Source organism: Tenrec ecaudatus, chromosome 11, assembly GCF_050624435.1.
Source record: "Tenrec ecaudatus isolate mTenEca1 chromosome 11, mTenEca1.hap1, whole genome shotgun sequence".
Classification (NCBI taxonomy): domain Eukaryota; kingdom Metazoa; phylum Chordata; class Mammalia; order Afrosoricida; family Tenrecidae; genus Tenrec; species Tenrec ecaudatus.
The window spans coordinates 106,360,729-106,380,717 of record NC_134540.1 but is presented as its reverse complement, the minus strand read 5'-3'; the positions used below and the strand labels follow the sequence as shown (position 1 = coordinate 106,380,717).

Below are 19,989 nucleotides of genomic sequence, written 5' to 3'. Positions count from 1 at the left end.
CACTCTTGTTCTAGGTGTCTGGTGCTGTCAGTCGGTTCAGACTCATAGCGACCCCATGTACTACAAGAGGCGACACTACTCAGTCCTGCGCCCTCTTCACAATTGTTATGTGTGAGCCCATTGTTGCAGCCACTCTGTCAATCCATCTCATCAAGGGGCTTCCTATTTTTTGCCTCCCCTTCACTTTACCAAGCATGCTGTCCTTCTCCAGGGACTGGTCTCTCCTGACAATGTATCAAAGTAGGTGAGACAAAAATCTCCCCACCTTGGCCTCTGCGGAGCATTCTGACTGTTTAAAACCAGGGAAGGTGTGCAGCAGGGTTGTATCCTCTGACTATGGGTATTAAATCTGCACGCTAAGCAAATAATCTGAGAAGCTGAACGCCATGGAACAGTTAGACATCAGGACTTGATGAAGGCCTATCCTTAACAACCTGAAATATGCAAACAGCCTTGCCTGCAGAGTGAGGGTGATGGGAGGCGCGTGCTTGCGGAGCAAGGACTGCGGCCTGCAGCAGGTCAAAGAAAACCAAAATCCTCACACCTGGACCGACAGGTAACATCACCATAGAGAAAAGACTGAAGTTGTTAAGGGTTTCAACTCACTTGGATCCACACTCAGTGCTCACGGGATTGATTACTGCAGGAGCAAATCTGATGCTCAAGCCCGCTTTATGAATGACAAGGATGTTACTTTCGAGAACTAGGGTGCGCCTGGCCAACCCGTGGTATTTTCCATGGCCTCGTAGGCATGGGAAAGTCGGACATTGAGCAAGACCAAGGAAGAATGGCTGCATTTGAGTTATGGTCCTGGGTGATGAATCGTCAAGTGCCATGGAATACCAAAAGAACCAACAAAGTGGTCTCAAAAGTTGAACGGCCAGAAACCATCCTCTAGGACAGAATGAAGCTGCCCCAGGGGGTTCTCAAAGCTGTTAAGCTTTACAGGAGCAGATTGCTGCATCTTTTCCCCCACCGGTGAGCTCAAACCACAGACCTGTTGGTTAGGAGCCAAGTGCCACGGTGCCAATGCCTCCAGGACCCTTGGTATCCCATCTACTTTGCTGAATTATGGCAGCCCACAAAACCCACAACTAAAGAGTTTTTCTCAGCATGATGCAAAACCTCCAGGCTCTAGACAGGGACGAAAGGCGATAGTAATAAACTTCAGGAAGTAGGACGGAGGTGAGGATACAGAAAAAGACAGATGTCGGGAGACCAATCAAAGTGAGAGGTGGAAAATGCAAAGAACCAGCCAAAAGCAAGGTGCTAGATCCCCCAAATTCCGGAATTGCCAGTCCCAGTTACTTCTGGAAGGTGGAGCACCTCAAATTAATCAGTTCAAAATCCGTTCATGAATGGTCATACAACTAGGTCCCCAAGTCCTCCTTCACCCAGGCCGCCAACTTTGTGCCTTCCTCGTCTACCAGCCAACTGGAAGGTAAATTCTCTGAAAAAGAAAAAATGCAGGGTTTCTGGCCCTGACAGCAACTATACTAAGACAGAGCAGCAGCCAAGGGAAGGAGGTGGAGGAAACTGGGAAATAAATGAAATCATGCAAGATACCGGACACTGCTGGAGCTCTTTTGTCACCTCCAGTGCTCAGGTGGGCCTTGCACGCCAGGAAGGAGAGCCCACATGGCTCTGAGGAACCCGGCCAGCCCAGGTGTGCGGTTGTGGATGCTGCCCTGCCCAGACCAACGCAGGCCACAAGACTCAGGCAAGGTTTCGGCAAGAAGACGAAACTGATAGAAAGCTAAGCAAAAACAAACAAAAAGCTGGCATTGGTGGTGTTAAAACTACAGAGGCTAAACAAGTAGCAATGAAAGCTATATGGCAGAGCACTCATTTAAGGGCTCAGACTCTTTCTAAGCAACTTTGCCGGCCCCTCTCTTAAATGAGTAGACATTCAAGAGTAAATTTTAACACAAAAGACAGAGATCAAAACTAAGAAAAAGGGGGGAATCTTAGAGGCAAACACTATTCCAGCAGTTATCAACTTGTGGGTCACAAACCCTTTGGGGATGGTTCATAACAGTAGCAAAATGAGAGTTATGAAGCAGCAATGAGGATAATGTTATGGTTGGGGTCACCACATGAGGAGGTGTACAAAGGGGTGACAGCATGAGGAAGGTTGAGAACCACTGCTCTATTCGGGGGGGGGCCTAGTTATAATTAATCTGCTTAGAGAGATATGAAATATTTCAAGTGAAACAAAACCCCACGCCATGGCATCAACTGCAACTCTTGGCAACCCATACAGGATTTCTGGAACTGTGCATCTCTATGGGGCAGACAAGCATCTTTCTCTACAGAGCAGCCGGTGGGCTTGAACCACCAATCATGCATTTTACAGCCCAACGCTTATCCCACACCAAAAAGAATACTTTAATTTTTAAAATTCCAGAAGCCTCAATGCTTGTTTGCAATGCTCTTCAAAATACCAAAGAAGGAAGAAACACATGCCCACCAACAGAGGGCTGGATGAGCGAAGTGTGATCTACAAATACAAAATACCACAAAGAAGCGAAGACCTAAGTAATACATTGTACTAGAGACAGACAGCCTTTCCACGCCCGTGGTGAGTTACAGTCTCAGGAACTCACAGGGGCAGGTCATCTCTGTCCTACAGGGTCACACTGAGTCGGCAGTGACTTGAGAATATACTTTACAACCTGGATGGACCTTGACACCATGCCAGCGAGTCAGGAAGTCAATCCCAAAAGAACAAACAATGTAACAGCACCACTTATAAGAAATACCAAGCGGAGAAGAGACCAAAGTTCACTGGTGGTTACAAGACGGGGCGGAGGGAGAAGGGCGGGGTAGCTTAAAGAACACTAGGTTTCTGTTCTGGTGGTAAAACAGCTGAGTGCCATAATCAATGTCCCTGATTTGTACATACAAAAAAGTGTATAGATTTATTTCTGCTTAGAAAACTAGGAAGACATGCCACACAGACCCTGTACAAAAAGACATGGCAACCTAATGAAGCAGGTACAAATGGTAAGCAGGAACCTTGCGAGGGTCAAACAAGAAGGGCAGGTAAGTGGATTAAATACGGACTAGAAGAGGAGAACTGCCAGCGAGCCTGGTGCAGTGCAGGTAGCTTGCACTTTTGCAAGCAGCATTCCACCCAGACAGCCACCTGGCACGGCACACCAGCGGCTGGCGACCAGAAAGACAGGATCCTACCCAGTCCTCCCTCCACCCTTCCCCAGAATCGTGGCCAGCCCCCACATCCACCCACCCATCAGCCGCGCTTCACGGTTCCTGCTACACCAGGCACCCCCAGCATCTGGAGAAACATGAACTTGTCCCTCATCAGACCAGCAGAGCACACAGTGCTGGGTCCCTCCCTGCCCACCCCTGACGGAAGGACAAGCCTTCCATAACCAGTCCGATCCAGCCCTCAACTGCCCTTTGATCCCATAAGAATTTCTTGCGGGAACAAGCACTGTGACCTCAGCCACCACGTGAGCTGACCTAAACTCCATCCAGATCAAGCACTGTAATGTGCTAAGTTTAGAAGGTCAGCAGTTTGAAACCAGCCAGCTCTGTAGGAGGAAGACTCAGAAATTACAGGAACAGTTTGACGCTCTCCTGTAGGGTCGCTATGAGGCCTCCAATTGCGTGTGTGTTCGCTATAAGGAGGCCTCCATTTGTATTTATATATGTGTGTGTGTGTGTGTGTGTGTGTGTGTGTGTGTCTAAGAGAGAAATGGAGACAACTTGTGAGTCAGTAGGAACTGACAAGGGATTCCAACGCTCACCCCACCAGGTGAGCTCCTGAGCTGACACAAGTCCTACCCACCCGGAATGTCCTACCACTCCCGAGAATCTACTCCTCGTTTCCATTTATTTTTCCTTTTCTTTCCCTCCCATTCCCTGTTTTGTAATCCTTTCTCTTACACTGTTTCCTTTCTTATGGCTCAAATGTAACCCCTTTTCTTTTCTCTTTGTTGTTTTAATTACTATTCTCTGTCCTTTTTCTTTCTCATTTTGCTAGACTTTTCTTCTCTTTTCTTTTGCTATTAAATTTGTTTCTTGCTTTTGTTTGCATGCTTTCTCCTAAATTATTTTTAAATTGTTATTTCTTCTTCGGGCTGTTGTTCTGTTCATTTTCCCTTATCCCACCCAATGGGAGACAGCAACCACGTCACAGGACCCAGCCACACCTGTACCTTCTGCAGCCATACTTACTGGGAAGGCCACTCCCCTCTGTGTACCACCTGATCATCAAATGATAGTCAAAAGTACCTGGTGAACGTGCCCTCACCTGTGCAATACCAAACCCCAACCAAACTCACTGCCATGGAGGTGATGCAGACGCATTGCAACCCTACAAGGGAGAACTTCCCCGTGACTCTGACACGTACCTGTTTCTGTCTTTCTCCCATGGAGTGGCTGGTGGTTTCTACCTACAACCCAACACATAACCACTGGGCCACCAGGGCTCTTCAAGCGTGCGATACAAACTGCAAGCAACGCTTCGCAGGTAGACAGGTTCACCAACAAGAATCACCAGTTACACACATACACAACAACACCACAATGTCTCAGAAACAAGAGGCAATTTCAATTGGCATGAAGAAACACATCAGACTTGCCCAGAATACAGAGCCCTAAAGATCTTCCTCGGGAAGAAAAAAATGCACTGGGACTACCTGAAAAGGAATCCAAAAGAATGATTCTTCCCAAAGATGCAGAAGACGTAACAAAAGCAAAGAGAACACGGAAAAAAATACACTTTTGAAGAGTTCAGGAAAGCAATACAACAAACTGACAAAATAAATGAAAAATTAGAAATCACACAGAAACAGTAAATAGAAATCCACAGATTAACATTTCAGAAAGTAATCAGCCAGAGGATAAAGTAGTGAACTTGAAGACAGATTCCCACCCCCCACCCCGAACTTTGCTGCTCCCAAGGAGTGGAAAGTTCCGGCTTGGAGCCATCCTGAGGGATCTCTGGACTATTTGACTTTGAACCTGATTTAAAACTACTAGGAGAAGAAAGTAAAAATGAAATGAAAAAATCCTTGAATCAAACAAGAACATACCAAACCTTAGGGAGCAGAGCAAAGGTGAACTTAGAGAGCTACTTAAGGTAATAAGCACACCGAAAAAGACAAGTCCACACACCTGGTGAATCAGAGGATGAGGGCAGATGTAGTTCAGTTACGGTGGCAGTGCCTTATTATTTGATCTCCTTTTTGACCTATTTTTAAATTGTGTTTTACATGAACAAGGGGAAATCCATGTGGATTAAGCCTCCAGTGGATTCCCCCTGACGGCAGTCCAGGAACGTGAGTGACCGTGTTATTCGGTGCAGAAACACAACCACATGGTCTCATCAACTGAAGTGGGAAAGGCTTCTGACAAACCCTACGCCTGTTCCTCATACAGACCCAACACAATAGGACAGAAGGGGAACTGCCTCAACCTAATAAACATAACAATAACATAATAATAAACGCCTCAACCTAATAAACATAACAATAACATAATAATAAACGCCTCAACCTAATAAAGGACAAAGTGAGGAAACAAAGCCCACCAAAACCGAAGGCTTTCCCTTACAAAGGGAAACCCACCCTTTGATTGCTACTCTCATTCAGGATTTGCTGGAAGTACCAGTGAAAGCTATAAGGCAAGGGGGGTGGGGAGCACCCACAGTGGCAAAGAAGAACAAAAAACTCTCTACAGGATGATATGTATTGGAAAAAGTACCGCTACAATGCTCCTTCAGAGGAAGGCTGGTGAGATTTCGTCTCATGTACTTTAGACAGGTTATTATGAGTCCCTGGAAGGACATCACAGTTACCTAGCAAAGTTAAAACAAACAGAAACCTCACTGCCATCAAGCAACCCTATGGACCCTGTGAACGGGAAAACGTGCGCCTGTGAGTTTCCGAGACCGTAAGTCTTTAAGAGAGTGGAGCGCCTCGTCTCTCTCCAGTGAAGCAACTGGGCCCGGGGATTCAGAATGAGAGTTCTGGGGACACAACGGTCAGCTGGCATAACATGGTTCAAAATGACAATGTTCTACAGCCTAACTGAGAAATGGTGACTAGTCTTCAAAGTTTGCTAGCAGCCATCTAAGGAGCAACTACTACTGAGAATCAATGACACATGGGCACATGGTCCATGAGCTAATGGATCACGCTAACATCCATCTCTACAGCCTGAGACCAGAAAAGCTGGATGGACGGTGCTCTGAAAAGGACCACATTAGAAGGTCCTGTCTGATACAATATGAACATCAGTTACATCACAGATCAATACATAGATCATACTTCATAGAACAATATGGAACAGAACTCAAAATCATGACAAATCAGGCTTACTGATAAGGATAGACTATACTTCTGGGGACATCCCCGCCCCAGACTAAAGCCCTTAGTGAATCTTCAGGTATCAAATTAAAGTCATGCCCGTGTTCGAATAATCAATCATGTAAGATCAAAAGTTCAGCATTTACCGAGGTTCAGAAGGCTAGGAGGAATGGAACAGGAAGCCATGGGAGAAAGTGGGATAAATGAAGGTACCCTGAGGGGATTGAAATGGAGGAGCTGAAACTAATGCGTATAAATTGGCAGATGTAAACCTGAGGATCTTCACCTAAACCACAATAAAAAGTTTAAAACAAAAAGGCATGGAATAAGGGAAGCAAGTCCCACACACTTGTCCAATGGCAGTGGTTCAGTCTAGGCAGCAGCAGAGGGCTGAGAGGACAGCTCCTATTTCCTGCCCTCTGACCATGAGATCTCATTAATGATAAAACATCTGAGCTGGACACCTTCCCAACACAATCCACAATCGCTCAAGTCAAACTGGGTGCATGTGGTGAGGAAAGCTGATGGTGCCTGGCTACTGAAAGATATAGCGCCTGGGTCGTAAAGGCTTGACCTGAAACAAGCAGCCATCTAACAGGGAAGTAACAAAACCCACCAGTCTGTGTGACCATGAGGAATCAACAGGCTCAGGGATCAGAAAACTCAAACCAAACAATTATATTGATGCAGACAAGGGGGGTGTGAAAACCCAAAGCCCAACTGTAGACAACTGGCCATCTCCTGACAAAGGGTCACAAGGAAGTGACCAGTCAGGCAGGGTACAGTATAGCACCAATGAAACACCCAGCATTCCTCTAGTTCTTAATGCCCCCCCCTGCCCTATTAGCATGACCCCAGTTCGACCTTACAAATCTGGCTAGACCAGGAGAATGTACACTGGTACAGATAAGAGCTCTCGGACACAGGGAATCCAGGACAGATAAACCCCCCAGGAACAGTAATGGGAGTAGCAGCGATACTGTGAGTGTAGGGAGAAGGTGGGGGAGAAAAGGGAGAAAGGGGAACTGATTGCAAGGATGAGTGTATAACACCCCCACCCAGGGGAACAAACAACAGAAACATGGGTGAGGGGCTACAGCGGCTATAACATATGAAAACAGTAATTTATCATGGGTTCACAAGGGTGGGAGGGATTGGAGGGAAAAAAGCAGAGCTGATACCAAGGACTCAAGTAAAAAGAAAATGTTTTGAAAATGATGGCAACATATGTACAAATGTGCTTGATATAACTGATGTGTGGATTGTTTTAAGACCCGTAAGAGGGCCCAATAAAAAAAAATTTTTTTTTCATGTGAGCTAAAGAGCACCAAAGCGTCGACTGGGAAGTGGTCTGTTCCCTGCAGGTGCAGTTTCCAGACAGGCAACACTGACTCGCTGGGTGCAGTCACTCAGGTGAAAACCTGAGCAGCGTGTTTCTCGAGAGATCATGAGACTCCTAGACCCCGGGCTCGAGAGTGTGACCGTAAAGCTTCTATAAAGCAGCAGCAACTAACAACTGGCTCATTTCTTCAGTTCCTCCTCACACTGCGTCTGGTCCCAATGTCCTTGTAGAACACTGTGGAGCGGAAAAGCAGCATCAACCCGCATCTCAGAAGCAGCTGCCAGAGCCGTGTCCATGGCGCAGAAGCTCAAAGACAGCCAGGAAGGCAGTGAGGATGGCAGCCACTTGCAGATACTAATCTGGTCAGGGACAATGAGCAGGGCTCTGTGGGGGGCACGTTAGCGATGCAGGAAAGTCTAATTCATTGAACTTCTACTGCAAGGTCATTTGCTTCTATGCAAAATATTATCAGCACTCCCAGATACAGGTTTAGAACCAAGATGGCCTGGAATTCGAAAAAAATTTAAATTTCAACTCTAAATACTCTCCTGGCCCTTCCCAACTCTTCCCCCCACCCCACCCCCCAAAAAAATATCTGAAGCAAAATAAATTCTTAGCATTTTACAGTTACAGTGGCTGAGGAGAACAGAATACAAGTTGTTGGCACAGATATATAACAGTAAAAACTTACACAGACAACTAACAGTAGCAAAGAAAGGTACCTTTATTTCCCTTATTAGCTTTAGCATAAAATGGCAGTTGAAAGGTCTGGGAGACAGGAGCTCAAAGCCTCTTAACATGTTGGCCTGGAGTTCAAATCGCCAAGTCTGAGCCCACTCTGACTGTCCTGCCAACACCTACCATTAGAGCTTCTCACCCCTTCCTGACCTATCCCTACCCCGTGCCCCTCCCATCAGAGGCTTTCAAACGTCAAAAATGCTATCACAGCCTTCTCAGGGGCACCTGGCAACTCACGAGAATCCAAATCCTTCCTACCTTCTGGGAAATTAGAAAATATTCCCAAAGACTGACACTCATCTGCTCATAAAAGTGCCATGCTCCTCTAATGCCAAAGACATGGGCTCACCAGGCAGGCAGGGGCACAGGCCTCCTCTCCTTGCCCGGACCGCCACCTACCACTCCTTCCCTACCTCTCTCTCTCAAGACCTGAGCTTCAGTCCAGGTGGTCTGAAGCGGGCTCATGCTTGGGCTTCCACTTTCACGGCCCTCTGCCCACTGTGTTCAAGTACTGAACCTTCTCACAGAATGGACTGAGCCCTGGGAGTTATGAGTTGGGCTGCTAACCCCATGGCCAGGCGGAAGGGGAAGACTTTCTGTTGCAGGAAACGAGAACCACCTAGGAAACCCACCAGGTCGTCCTCCCCTGTCCCACAGGGTCGCCTTGCGTCGGAACAGACTCCACAATGAGGGCGTTTATAGCAAAGTCCACATTGGCTCATTCTTCCAGCCGGGAAGAAGGCCTAGAGCAACGGTCAGCACTCAGATGCTAACCAAAAGGCTGGCAGTTCAAACCCACCCACCAGCTCTGTGGGAGAAAGCCTACCTGTCATGCAGGGTCACTTTGATAGAAAATTAACTGGACAGCAGGCCTGTAGTCATTGCCCCTCTGCAGGCTGCTGCCTTCGGAGGCCAAGGAAGCAACAGGACTCTCACCTACACCTACCAGGGTCCCTTGCAGAAAAATGTCCTGAATGACTGTGCTTCCATCTCCCCTGAGACTTGAGGACACTGGGGAGCTATCTACCATATTCTCCAGACTAGTGCTTCCATCTCCCTTCCATCTTCCAGGTCCTTGAGGACACTGGGGAGCTATCTGCCGTATTCTCCAGACTAGTGCTTCCATCTCCATCTTCCAGGTCCTTGAGGACACTGGGGAGCTATCTGCCGTATTCCCCAGACTAGTGCTTCCATCTCCATCTTCCAGGTCCTTGAGGACACTGGGGAGCTATCTGCCGTATTCTCCAGACTAGTGCTTCCATCTCCATCTTCCAGGTCCTTGAGGACACTGGGGAGCTATCTGCCGTATTCTCCAGACTAGTGCTTCCATCTCCATCTTCCAGGTCCTTGAGGACACTGGGGAGCTATCTGCCGTATTCTCCAGACTAGTGCTTCCATCTCCATCTTCCAGGTCCTTGAGGACACTGGGGAGCTATCTGCCGTATTCCCCAGCTCAGCATCTCCCTCAGGGCTTTCTTCAGAATGAAAATCTCACATTCTTCATGTCCACGCAGAGTAATCCGCCCAATTTTCCCCAGTGTGCACAAGACAGTAACAGGGTCACCCTGAGGAGGCCACTTTGATGCAAGACAACTGGAAGGAAGATACCCATGAAACAGCCCAGCATGGAGAAAAGATGTATGTCTCGGGGAAGAGGCTTTCTACTCCCACGAAATATCAGTGTCTTAGAAAGCCACAGGGACAGGCTAGCCTGTCCTAGAGGACCCCCATGAGTCAGCATCAACTTGACAAGTTTGGTTTTGGGGGGAATCACCAGCTTTCCTACTTTTCCCAGATTTCTGGGCAGCGGTCCTTTCTCACAGAAAAGCAAGAGCTCACTCCCAAACTGGCCACAAAATAGCTTTCTCACTTTTCCAACACAGAGGTGTTTTCTCAGCAAAAGTTTATTTCTCTGAGCAGCTAGGAAATTGCAAGTGAGGGTGGGGGCCAATAAAAACAGCTAAATTTTCCCCAGCTCTTTCTATAAATTATCTGTACTTTCGAATATGAGACCATCTTAAATTTACAACTTTAAAGCAGGCTAAATTATCGCACGCCCATCACACATAGGACTATCTAATCCAACAGTTTTCAAGGGGCAGGACATGACCCAAGGAGCTATGAACTCAACTTAGTGCGGCAACCAGTTCCTCTTTTAATGAAATACATCACAAGAATAAGCACAAGCATTAAAGGTTACTACTGCCTCTGGAAGATTTTGTCTCAGAACCTGATGTAGAAGACAGTCTTTACAGCCGCCAAGATCCAGAAAAGTTGGAGAGCCACTGATTCCATTCTGCAATGGAAGTTCATAACCAAGATTCTTACGAACATTAAATCCCACTTACGCAAAAAGGAGCGTTGGTGGCTCAGCACTCAGCTGCTAGCCAGAAGGTCAGTAAGTTCAAACCCTGGAGCCGCTCACGGGAAGCATGATTCGGCAGTCAGCTTCTGTCAAGATTAGAGTCTTGGAAATCCCACGGGGCGGGCTGTTCTCGTCTTCCGGACTGGCTCATTTCCCTGGAGGCTGAGTCAGACTCAACTCCACAACACTGGGTATGTAGCAAACTAAGAGCTCATATGGATGCATCTATCTCCAACTGAAGCCCTCTCTCCGGGATAGTTAGGTCTTGTGTCAACTCAGCAGGACCAGGATTCTCCATGGTTTGGCAGTTAAGACTTAGCAACTCCCCATGATGTGCTCTAGCACAGCAGAACTGCCTCCACCAGGAGACCTGCGATGACAATCCAGCAGGAACATTTAGGTGAGGTGCAACACCCTAACTCAAGCCAGAGCCCTGACCCAATCAACTCAAGGGAAGTTGCCTCAGGAGATGGACCTGCTTCCAATATAAATGGTGTGAAAAGGCTGTTAGCTTGGTCTGGATCCTGCATCCAGGCACAGCTCAATGACCTCTGGTTCTTTGGACTCCAGCCAACAAGCTACCCTATTACTTGCCAAACCTGGGAGTTATCAATGACCTGCTGACCTTGGTTTCATTCCAGTCTGCAACAACCAACCTGTCATCTTCCTGCTGGTCATCAGCTCCTGCAACTATGAGTCAGGAGGACACTCTAGCCTAACCTGTAACCTACAGACTTCGAATCTGCCCTTACTTGGTACCACAACTGTGTGAGCCACTTTCTCGACAGAAATTCATCTGTACCTATACACGTGCACACATATACTGGTTTTGCTTCTCTAGAAAAGCCAGCCCAACACACTCTTCCTTTTCATCATGGAAAACTATTCAGTGAAGAAGTGCAGGGCAGGGAGTGCTTGGACACAGAAATCAACTTACAGTTTGTGTCTACTCAGAGTTGCTAAAGATCCTGGTGGCATTTCAGGTCATCGTTGGACTGCTAGCTGCAAGGTTGGTAGTTTTAAGCCACCAGCTGGCTCTTCAGGAGAAAGATGAGGCTGTCTGTCCCTGAATATGGTTTAGAGAATCAGAAATCTACCTGGGTGGCTATGAATTGGAATCAACTCAATGGCTATGAGTTGTTTTATTTTGGGTTTTTCATTCATAGCTGCTGCATTCTGTCTTATGATTTCTATTTATTTCTATAAAACTGTGAAGTATTAAACATTTATTAAAATAACTCACCTAGACTTAAAATTATCAATCCCCACCTAAGATTTGGCACATGGGTGTTCAACAACAATTGCTAATTCAATAAATAAAAGATCAATTTCAGATACTCTATTTCTTCAACAAATTAAATTTGGAATGAAATAAGTTTTAGTGTTTCAAAAGTACTAATAAAACTACAGCTACGAGATTTTTCAATAAATGATGCAATAAATAAATCCAAAAAAATTGATTTTACATTCATAAAACAAACTCGTAAAAGAAAATGCAAAATAGACACGTGACCTCCTCCAGCTTGAGGGGGAGGGTTGGAGGAGCATTGTCACGTGACCACCACCAGCGGCCCAGGGCCAATTCCCGAGGCTGAGGTCAGACATGCCTCAAATGTCTTTACCTTATTTTGACACCATTCCTCTCTGCTTCCCAGCTCGGTTCCATAATCCATTGTGATTGCCACACAAAACTCACAGAGCACACTCCAGACTGAACTTTATTAGAGAAATTAACAAGTCACAATCTAGGGTCTGATGAAACGCTCAGCACACAGTTCCTTAGTCAGGACTAGCTCTTCTCAGCCGTGCCTGTTAGGCAGTGTTACAGGACTCTTTCAGTGCTGCCGATTAATGCCCAAAGGACACACCACTCTACCTCAGCCTGAAGATGCTCAATTCTACCTCCTTGCTTTCCAATTAAGTACCTGGAGGCACCCCGCTCCACAAACAACCCGCCTGACTGAAAGTGCTCAGCTTGAACTTGTTCTCAACTGCTCTGCCACCTGCTCTGGCTCTTAGTTCCACTGCTTTTCGGATGTCATAGCTTCCTGGCCCTGGACCAAGGAGATTTAGCAAGGATCTTGGGGTCCAAATGACTTCGCTCCACTTCGGATTCTCTTTTCTTGGTGGTAGTGAGCTCCCATTCCAGCTGAGATGGGTCACTTTATACTCCACAGAGTGACAAAACTGACCACTCCCCACAATTAACTTTGTTCACAACAAAAACACAAATAGCCCAATCATCAAAGGGGATTCCGACTTGAAGAGACATTTCAACAAAGATGACATTCACACAGGCTCCACCCACAGGAAAAGACGTTCCATGTCATTCCCACTGGAAAGGTGCATGTCACACCCACAGAGTGCCACCAGCAGGGTGAAAAGCTGGTCCCTGGAAGATGGGCCTTCCCTCTGGTGGGGTCAGTCTCAGAAACCCACAGGGGAGACCTGCACCCCCCTACAGAGAGTCACAGTCATCTCGATGGCAGTGAGTTTTGGTTTTAGGCCACTTAACACTGTCACCACGATTGGATCAGTTTCATCTCACAGTGCTCACATCTATAAAATAGCACCCACAATACCTATCTATCCCTCCAGAGGTGCGCACAAAACCCCAAAGCCAGCAAAAATGATTTGCAAAAAATGAAAATTAAGGTTTGTACCAAAATGTTTATTTTCTTACGCATCCTTACCTACCTCACTTCAATTCCCTCTATTGCAGTGATTCTCAACCTGTGGGTTGCGACCCCTTTGGGAATTGAATGACCCTTTCACAGGGGTCACCTAAGACCATAGGAAAACACATATTTCCGATGGACTTAGGAACCCAGACACCGCTCCTCTATCATCTCCAGGTGGGTCTGCCCACATGCAGATATGCCCACATATGGGTACCTGGCGTGAAGACGCATGCTACACCATGCTTCAAGACAAAATTTCATTTATTTGTCATTAGAAATAAATATTTCACAATCTATGATTACATATTGTTTTTGTGATTCATCACTCTGCTTTAATTATGTTCAATTTTTAACAATGAAAATACATCCTGCATATCAGATATTTACATTACAATTCATAACAGTGGCAAAATTATAGTTATTAAGTAGCAACGAAAATAATTTTATGGTGTGGGGGGGGGGTAACCACAACATGAACTGTATTAAAGGGTCACGGCATTAAGAAGGTTGAGAACCACTGCTCTCCTGTCTTTGTTAAATGAAAGCAAACCAAACACTGCTAACAACACAGGGACCCTATACTGGGTTTCCAAGACTGTGAATCCGAGCCAACAACCTCATCTTCCTCCTGAGGAGCAAGTGGCGGATTTGAACCACTGACCTTTTGGTTAGCAGCCCAACACCTAGCCCACAACACCGACTGGGTGCCTTTGGTCAGAAGAAAGAGAGAAAGGGGGGGTAGAACATAAGACATGAGCAGGCAGTGCACAAAAGGATTATAAACTCAAGACTAGCAAGTGGTCCTACTCATAGAGACCCTGAAGAGTAGAGAACTGGCCCCTTAGGGTTTGCAACACTGTAAATCTGTACATCTTTACAGGAAGCGACTGGTAGGTCCAAACTGCTGCCCCCTTGCAGTTAAACCCACTACTCCACACCAGCTTAAAAAACACTTGACTTGGAGGCTGAGCCAAAGAAACTTGTTTCTCTTAAGAACTCTGGCCAACACTGGCTTAAAAAGGGAGGGGGTGTGGAGGAGGGACACACAAAATGTTGCAATCCAGATACTAAAGGGTGTCAGCTGCTCCTGCCATCCTAGTAGCTTCAAATGCCTTTTCAAACTGATTCACTCTCCACTATGGCTGAAGTAGCAAGAATAATTTTCTTTTTATTTAAACACCTTGGCTGAACTTACAACTGCCATGAAAAGTGTTCATTTTGACTTCTTTTTTTTCTAGCCTTGAAACCTGAACAAAGGAACCATGAAACTCAGCTTTTTTTTTTTCAGGTTTAAGGGGGGGGTGTCTTTTGAAGAGGGGGGCTCACAGAAACCAGGTCTGCCTGTGTTTCTCAGCCCTCAAAAAAGAGGAAAACACGATTAGCTGAGTCCACTGGTAACAAGACAGCAACTTTGATACTGTGGAGCTGCTAAGATCTTTTGAGTCCCATGCCGGGCTAAACTATTTGGGAGAGCAAAACTTTAAAGGCATGCCAATAATGCTGTCTTTAAAGAATTTACTAACTTGCCATCATTTACTTACTGACAAAAAGTACAAGTTAGCCAAGGACGGGGGTTTATTTTAGAGAGCGAAAACAATAAATAAATAAAAACCGTCTCTGCACAGGTTCCCTGAGTGGTTACGCCTTGGGCTGCGCTCCACAAGGTCCTAAGTTCAAAACCACCAGCTGCCCCGCGTTAGACCGACAGGGCTTTCTCCTCCCGGGAAAGAGCTACAGGGGCAGTTCCACCCGGTCCTCTAGGGTCGCTGTGAGTCGGAATCCACTCGCTGGTGATGAGCGAGCAGGAGCGAAAGACTTGAATACAGCCATGTACGTCTGAAATTCAACTCTCTCCAAAGACTTACTGACCAGCCAAGAAGCTACCAAGGACGAGGAAGGTGCTTTCTTAGAAATAAGTCCAGAGATGTCTCCATTTATAAGCCCGGTATCCGGAAGGGAAGGCTGGGCTCGGGACACTTGAAGGCACGTTGTAAGATTTCTTCTTCCTGCACGTTGACAAGCTCGCACGACGCCAGCTGTGCGCACCGGCACAAACCCCACTGAACAAACGTACTAGAAGTGGAACTAGCAGCTCCACCTCCGACACCCGCCTTCCCGGCTTCCCCCCGGCGGGGCAGGCGGGCGCGGGCCCCGGGCGAGTCCGGGCGCGCTCTCCGATCCTCCTTCCTCCCAAGTTCACTCCGCCCGCTCCCCGGGGCGGGGCTGGAGGTTCGCTGCGGACCGGGTCCAGTCCAGGGGCCCGGAGGGGTCTGTGCAAAGCCGGGCGCCCACGGGGCCCAGACACCAGGCGGAGCCCTCCAAGGGCATTCTTGACATCCATGCTCCGGGGCCCGGGGCCGACGCGGGGCCTGCAGCCCCGGGGGCGCGGAGGGGAGAGGGACGCGGGGCGGGCGAGGCGGCGAGCAGCCCGCAGCCCCACAATCGTCCTTCCACAACTGCGACTCCGCCGGGCAGGGCCGCCCGCCCCGCAAACCCCAGGCCGGACCCGGACCCAGGCCTGCGCCTGGGTCACCACGGCCCTCCCCGACCGAGAACCTGGCGGGGGTGCCCGGGATGCGCCCCCCCCCCGGGTCGCAGCCGGCCGCCAGGGCGAGCGGGGGCGCCGGTGCGCTCCAGGGGCTTCCTAGCAGCCCCGGGCCGCGCGCGCCGAGCGGGGTACAGCGCGGCCCGGGAAGCTCCGGCGCGCGACCCCGGAAGGGTGAGCGTGGGGGGGGCCGTGTTTACAGGACCAAGTTCCCCGCTTCCGCCCGAGCTCTGGCCGCCAGCTCGCAGGCCCCCGCTTACCTGCATGCCTGGCAGGCCCGACTGCACCGGGGAGTGAGCCATGGCGGGGAGCACGGCCGCTTCCGAGGACGGGACGGCCGGACCGCGGCGGCCCGAGCGATCGGCGCGGGCGACCAGGCCCTGCGCGCAGACCGCGGCGGCGGAGGCGCCCGGGCAAGCCCGCGCGCAGCTTCGTCGGCGCCGGCCGGACGCCCAGCCCAGCCCGTGCAGGTCCCGGCCCGGGCGGCGGGGCTCAGCGGCGGGCGGCGGGCCGCGTCTCCATGCACGGAGTGGGGGGCGGGGGGTGGGCGCCGGGACTGGCCGCGAGCGGCTGCGGCTTCGGCTGTCGCCCTGGCGGCCTCGGCCCGCGCGCGCTGGCTGCCTGGGAGGCGGCGCGCACAGCCGGCCCAGCCCGCGAGCGCCGAGCGCGCCCCGCCCCGGCCCGGCCCCCGCGCCCGCCCCCGCGGCCCGGCCGGGGACCCCGCCCCGCGTTTCCGGGAGGGGGCGGAGGCTCGGCGGCCGCCCCGGCGCCCAGTCCGCAGCCGCCCGAGTCGCCGCCAGGAGGGGCTGGGCCCGCGCGCGCTCAGCGCAGGCCCAGCCGGAGGGCCGGGGGCGGGCGCGCACCGGCGTCTCCCGCGGGCGCTCCCACGACCCCCCCCCCCGCGGGCGCGGCGGGCCGAGAGGAGGCGGGGGCTCGGGTGCTGGGAACGGGCCTCTGCAGGGGCGGTCGCTGACTTCGGGGAGGAGGGGACGAAGGCTGAGCCAAAGACTGGCCGAGCGGCGGCAAAGCGTGTCTGGGCCGGGAGCGAGCGGCCGGCAGCACCTCTTCCTTCCCCATCCTCTGCCTGGCCCGGCACCTACCCCCTCCTCGACTGCTCCCTAAGAAATGGGCTCCCGCGGGGGCCGATTCCCGGCGGGGGGGAGGGGACGGGGGCAAAAGATACCCCTGCCTGTGGCCTGGTCAAAAATGCCGGGGCGGAGCTTCTACGGGGTCTGGGGAAGTTTCCAAACAGCCCCGAAGAAGAAAATCTGGAAGAGAGAGCCCACGTCCTACTGATCTTACTACTGAAAACAAGCCCCGCTTAGAATAGTACGCCTTGTAAACTTACCTAGAAACGGAGGGGCTGCGCCCCCACCATCTCCCGACTTCGTCGAGAAACCACACCAGAGAGGAAAATTGGGGTGGGGAGGGATAGGGAGGAAGGGAAGACAATTCCTGGAAGGAAATCGTGTCTAGACTAATGCTCCCCGGCCCCCTAGCCTCCCCCTCTCTTTCTACTTGTCCGCAAAAGCCCCCCCAAAACACCCCTTCTGCACTGCATAGCCACGGAGGAAAGAAATGGCCATGGAGTGTCTCAGCGTTGCCTCTAGAAAGTATCTTATTTATAATGACTGGGTAGTAGCCACTTGAAGTGACCTGATGTTCATTCAGAATCACTGCTCCTCAGGTTCTAGGGACCCTAACACCTCGTTCATAAATGCCCCTTCCTTGGCGCTACTGCCGTACGAATTTGGGCAGCAAAAATAGGCACCCAGGAGTTTACAGACTACAGGAAGTGACCCCAAAAAATCATAGTTCTCCTTCAAGGTAAGGAGTGTTTATTCTCCCAGGTGTTACTGTGTCCCACAAGCTTTAGCATTCCAGATTAAGTCAAGTTTAACATAATGGAAACACGGGGAGCAGCCCAAAAGTGTAACCAAGAATAAATAAATGATAGTATAGGGCCCATAGCCCAAAGATTGGAGGCTCAGATCTACTCAGAAGAAAGGACTGGCAATTGACTTATGAAGATTAGCCATTAAAAGCTCTCTGAATCCCACCCCACCCCCTAACTACCATGATCCGAATTCTATCTTGCAGGACTGGATAGGGCAGAGGCTGTACACTGGTACATATGGGGGCTGGAGGCACAGGGAATCCAGGGTGGATGATACCTTCAGGACCAGGGGTGTGAGGGGAGATGCTGGGAGAGTGGAGGGTGAGTGGGTTGGAAAGGGGGAACTGATTACAAGGATCTACATGTGACCTCCTCCCTGGGGGACGGACAACAGAGAAGGGGGTGAAGGGAGACGCCGGATAGGGCAAGATATGACAAAATAATAATCTATAAATTATCAAGGGCTCATGAGGGAGGGAGGAGCAGGGAGGGAGGGGAAAAAAGAGGACCTGATGCAGAGGGCATAAGTGGAGAGCAAATGCTTTGAGAGTGATTAGGGAAAAGAATGTACAGATGTGCTTTATACAATTGATGTATGTATATGTGTGGATTGTGATAAGAGTTGTATGAGCCCCTAATAAAATGTTTAAAAAAATAAAAGCCCTCTGAAGCACAATTTTGTACTGGCACACCTAAGGCCACAGTGAGCCAGAATTGACAAGATGGCAACTAATGGAGGGACTATATTGAAGTCATTAAAAATGACAAGCTATGTCATATTTAGTACCATAGACAAACTATTTTTCTGATTGTGAGCATGGATTGCCCAAAGAACAAAAAAATTTGTCTTGGAAGAAGTTAGAAGCAAGGATGGTAAGACTTGGTCTCACAAACTTTGGACATGTCCGGAGAGACCAGTCCCTGGAGAAGGACATTGTGGTTGGTATTGAAGAGGCAGCAAAAAGAGGAAGGCCCACAATGAGATGGATTGACACTGGCTACACCGATGGGCTCCAGACCAGGCAGTGTTTCATTTTGTTGGACAATTGCCAGGAATCAGAACCAGCTTGGTGACACCTAACACCACAAAGGTTGGATATAAACTGAGCTCAAATATATGGGGGACTTCAAAAAGTTCATGGAAATTTTTCTTTATCCCTTAACTCCACTTTTTTCTATTTTTTTAAATCCTTTTACTGGGGGTGCATACAACTCTTATCACAATCCATACATCCATCCATGGTGTCAAGCACATTTGTACATATGTTGCCATCATTTTCAAAACATTTTCTTTCTACTTGAGCCCTTGGTATCCCCTTCTCATTGTTTTCCCCTTCCCCTTCCACTCTCCCTCCCTCATGAACCCTTGATAATTTATATATTTTTTTCATGTCTTATACTGCCGATGTGTCCCTTCGCCCATTGTTCTGTTGCCCATTTCCCCTGGGAGGCGGTTATATGTAGATCATTGTGATCAGTTCCCCCTTTCCCCACCTTCCCCTTCCCCTCCTGGTTTTGCTACTCTCATTATTGGTCCTGAGAGGTTTGTCTGTCCTGGATTCCCTTCGTTTCCAGCTCTTATCTGTACCCGTGCACATGCTCTAGTCTAGCCAGATCTGTAAGGTAGAATTGGGGTCATAATAGTGAGGGTGGGGGATGAGGAAACATTAAAGAACTAGAGGAAAGTTGTATCGGTGCTATACTGCACCCTGGATTGGCTCGTCTCTTCCTCATGACCTTTCTGTAAGGGGATGTCCAATTGTCTGCTGATGGGCTTTGGGTCTCCACTCTGGACCCCTCCTCACTCACACTGATATGTGCACAAAGGTTTAACAGTAGTTCTCCCTGGAGTTGGGAGCTGTGATTGCTTAGTGGTTATGCATCAACCAAGATCCTCCTGGTCAGCAGTTCTAAATCACCAGCTGCTTCTCAGAAGAAAGGCCATGCATGCTTTCTACTGCTGTATAGATGTACAGTCTCAGAAACAAGTGGCAGTTCTACCCTGTCCTATAGAGTCACTATGAATTGCATTGACTCAATGGCAGTGAGTTTGGTTTTTTTGGATCCCTGGAATTAAGCATGA

General features: G+C 49.2%; 1 protein-coding gene across 1 annotated transcript in view; it reads right to left on the bottom strand.

The window, feature by feature from the left end:
* The window catches only part of STK24 (serine/threonine kinase 24), a 130,565-nt gene extending 113,916 nt beyond the window's left edge, over window positions 1-16,649 (bottom strand). Inside the window, exon 1 of the mRNA XM_075563475.1 lies at window positions 16,270-16,649. Coding sequence (XP_075419590.1) covers window positions 16,270-16,311 — 42 coding nt within the window. The 5' untranslated portion in view covers window positions 16,312-16,649. The remainder of the gene's footprint in view (window positions 1-16,269) is intronic.
* Between the last annotated feature and the right edge of the window lie 3,340 nt (window positions 16,650-19,989).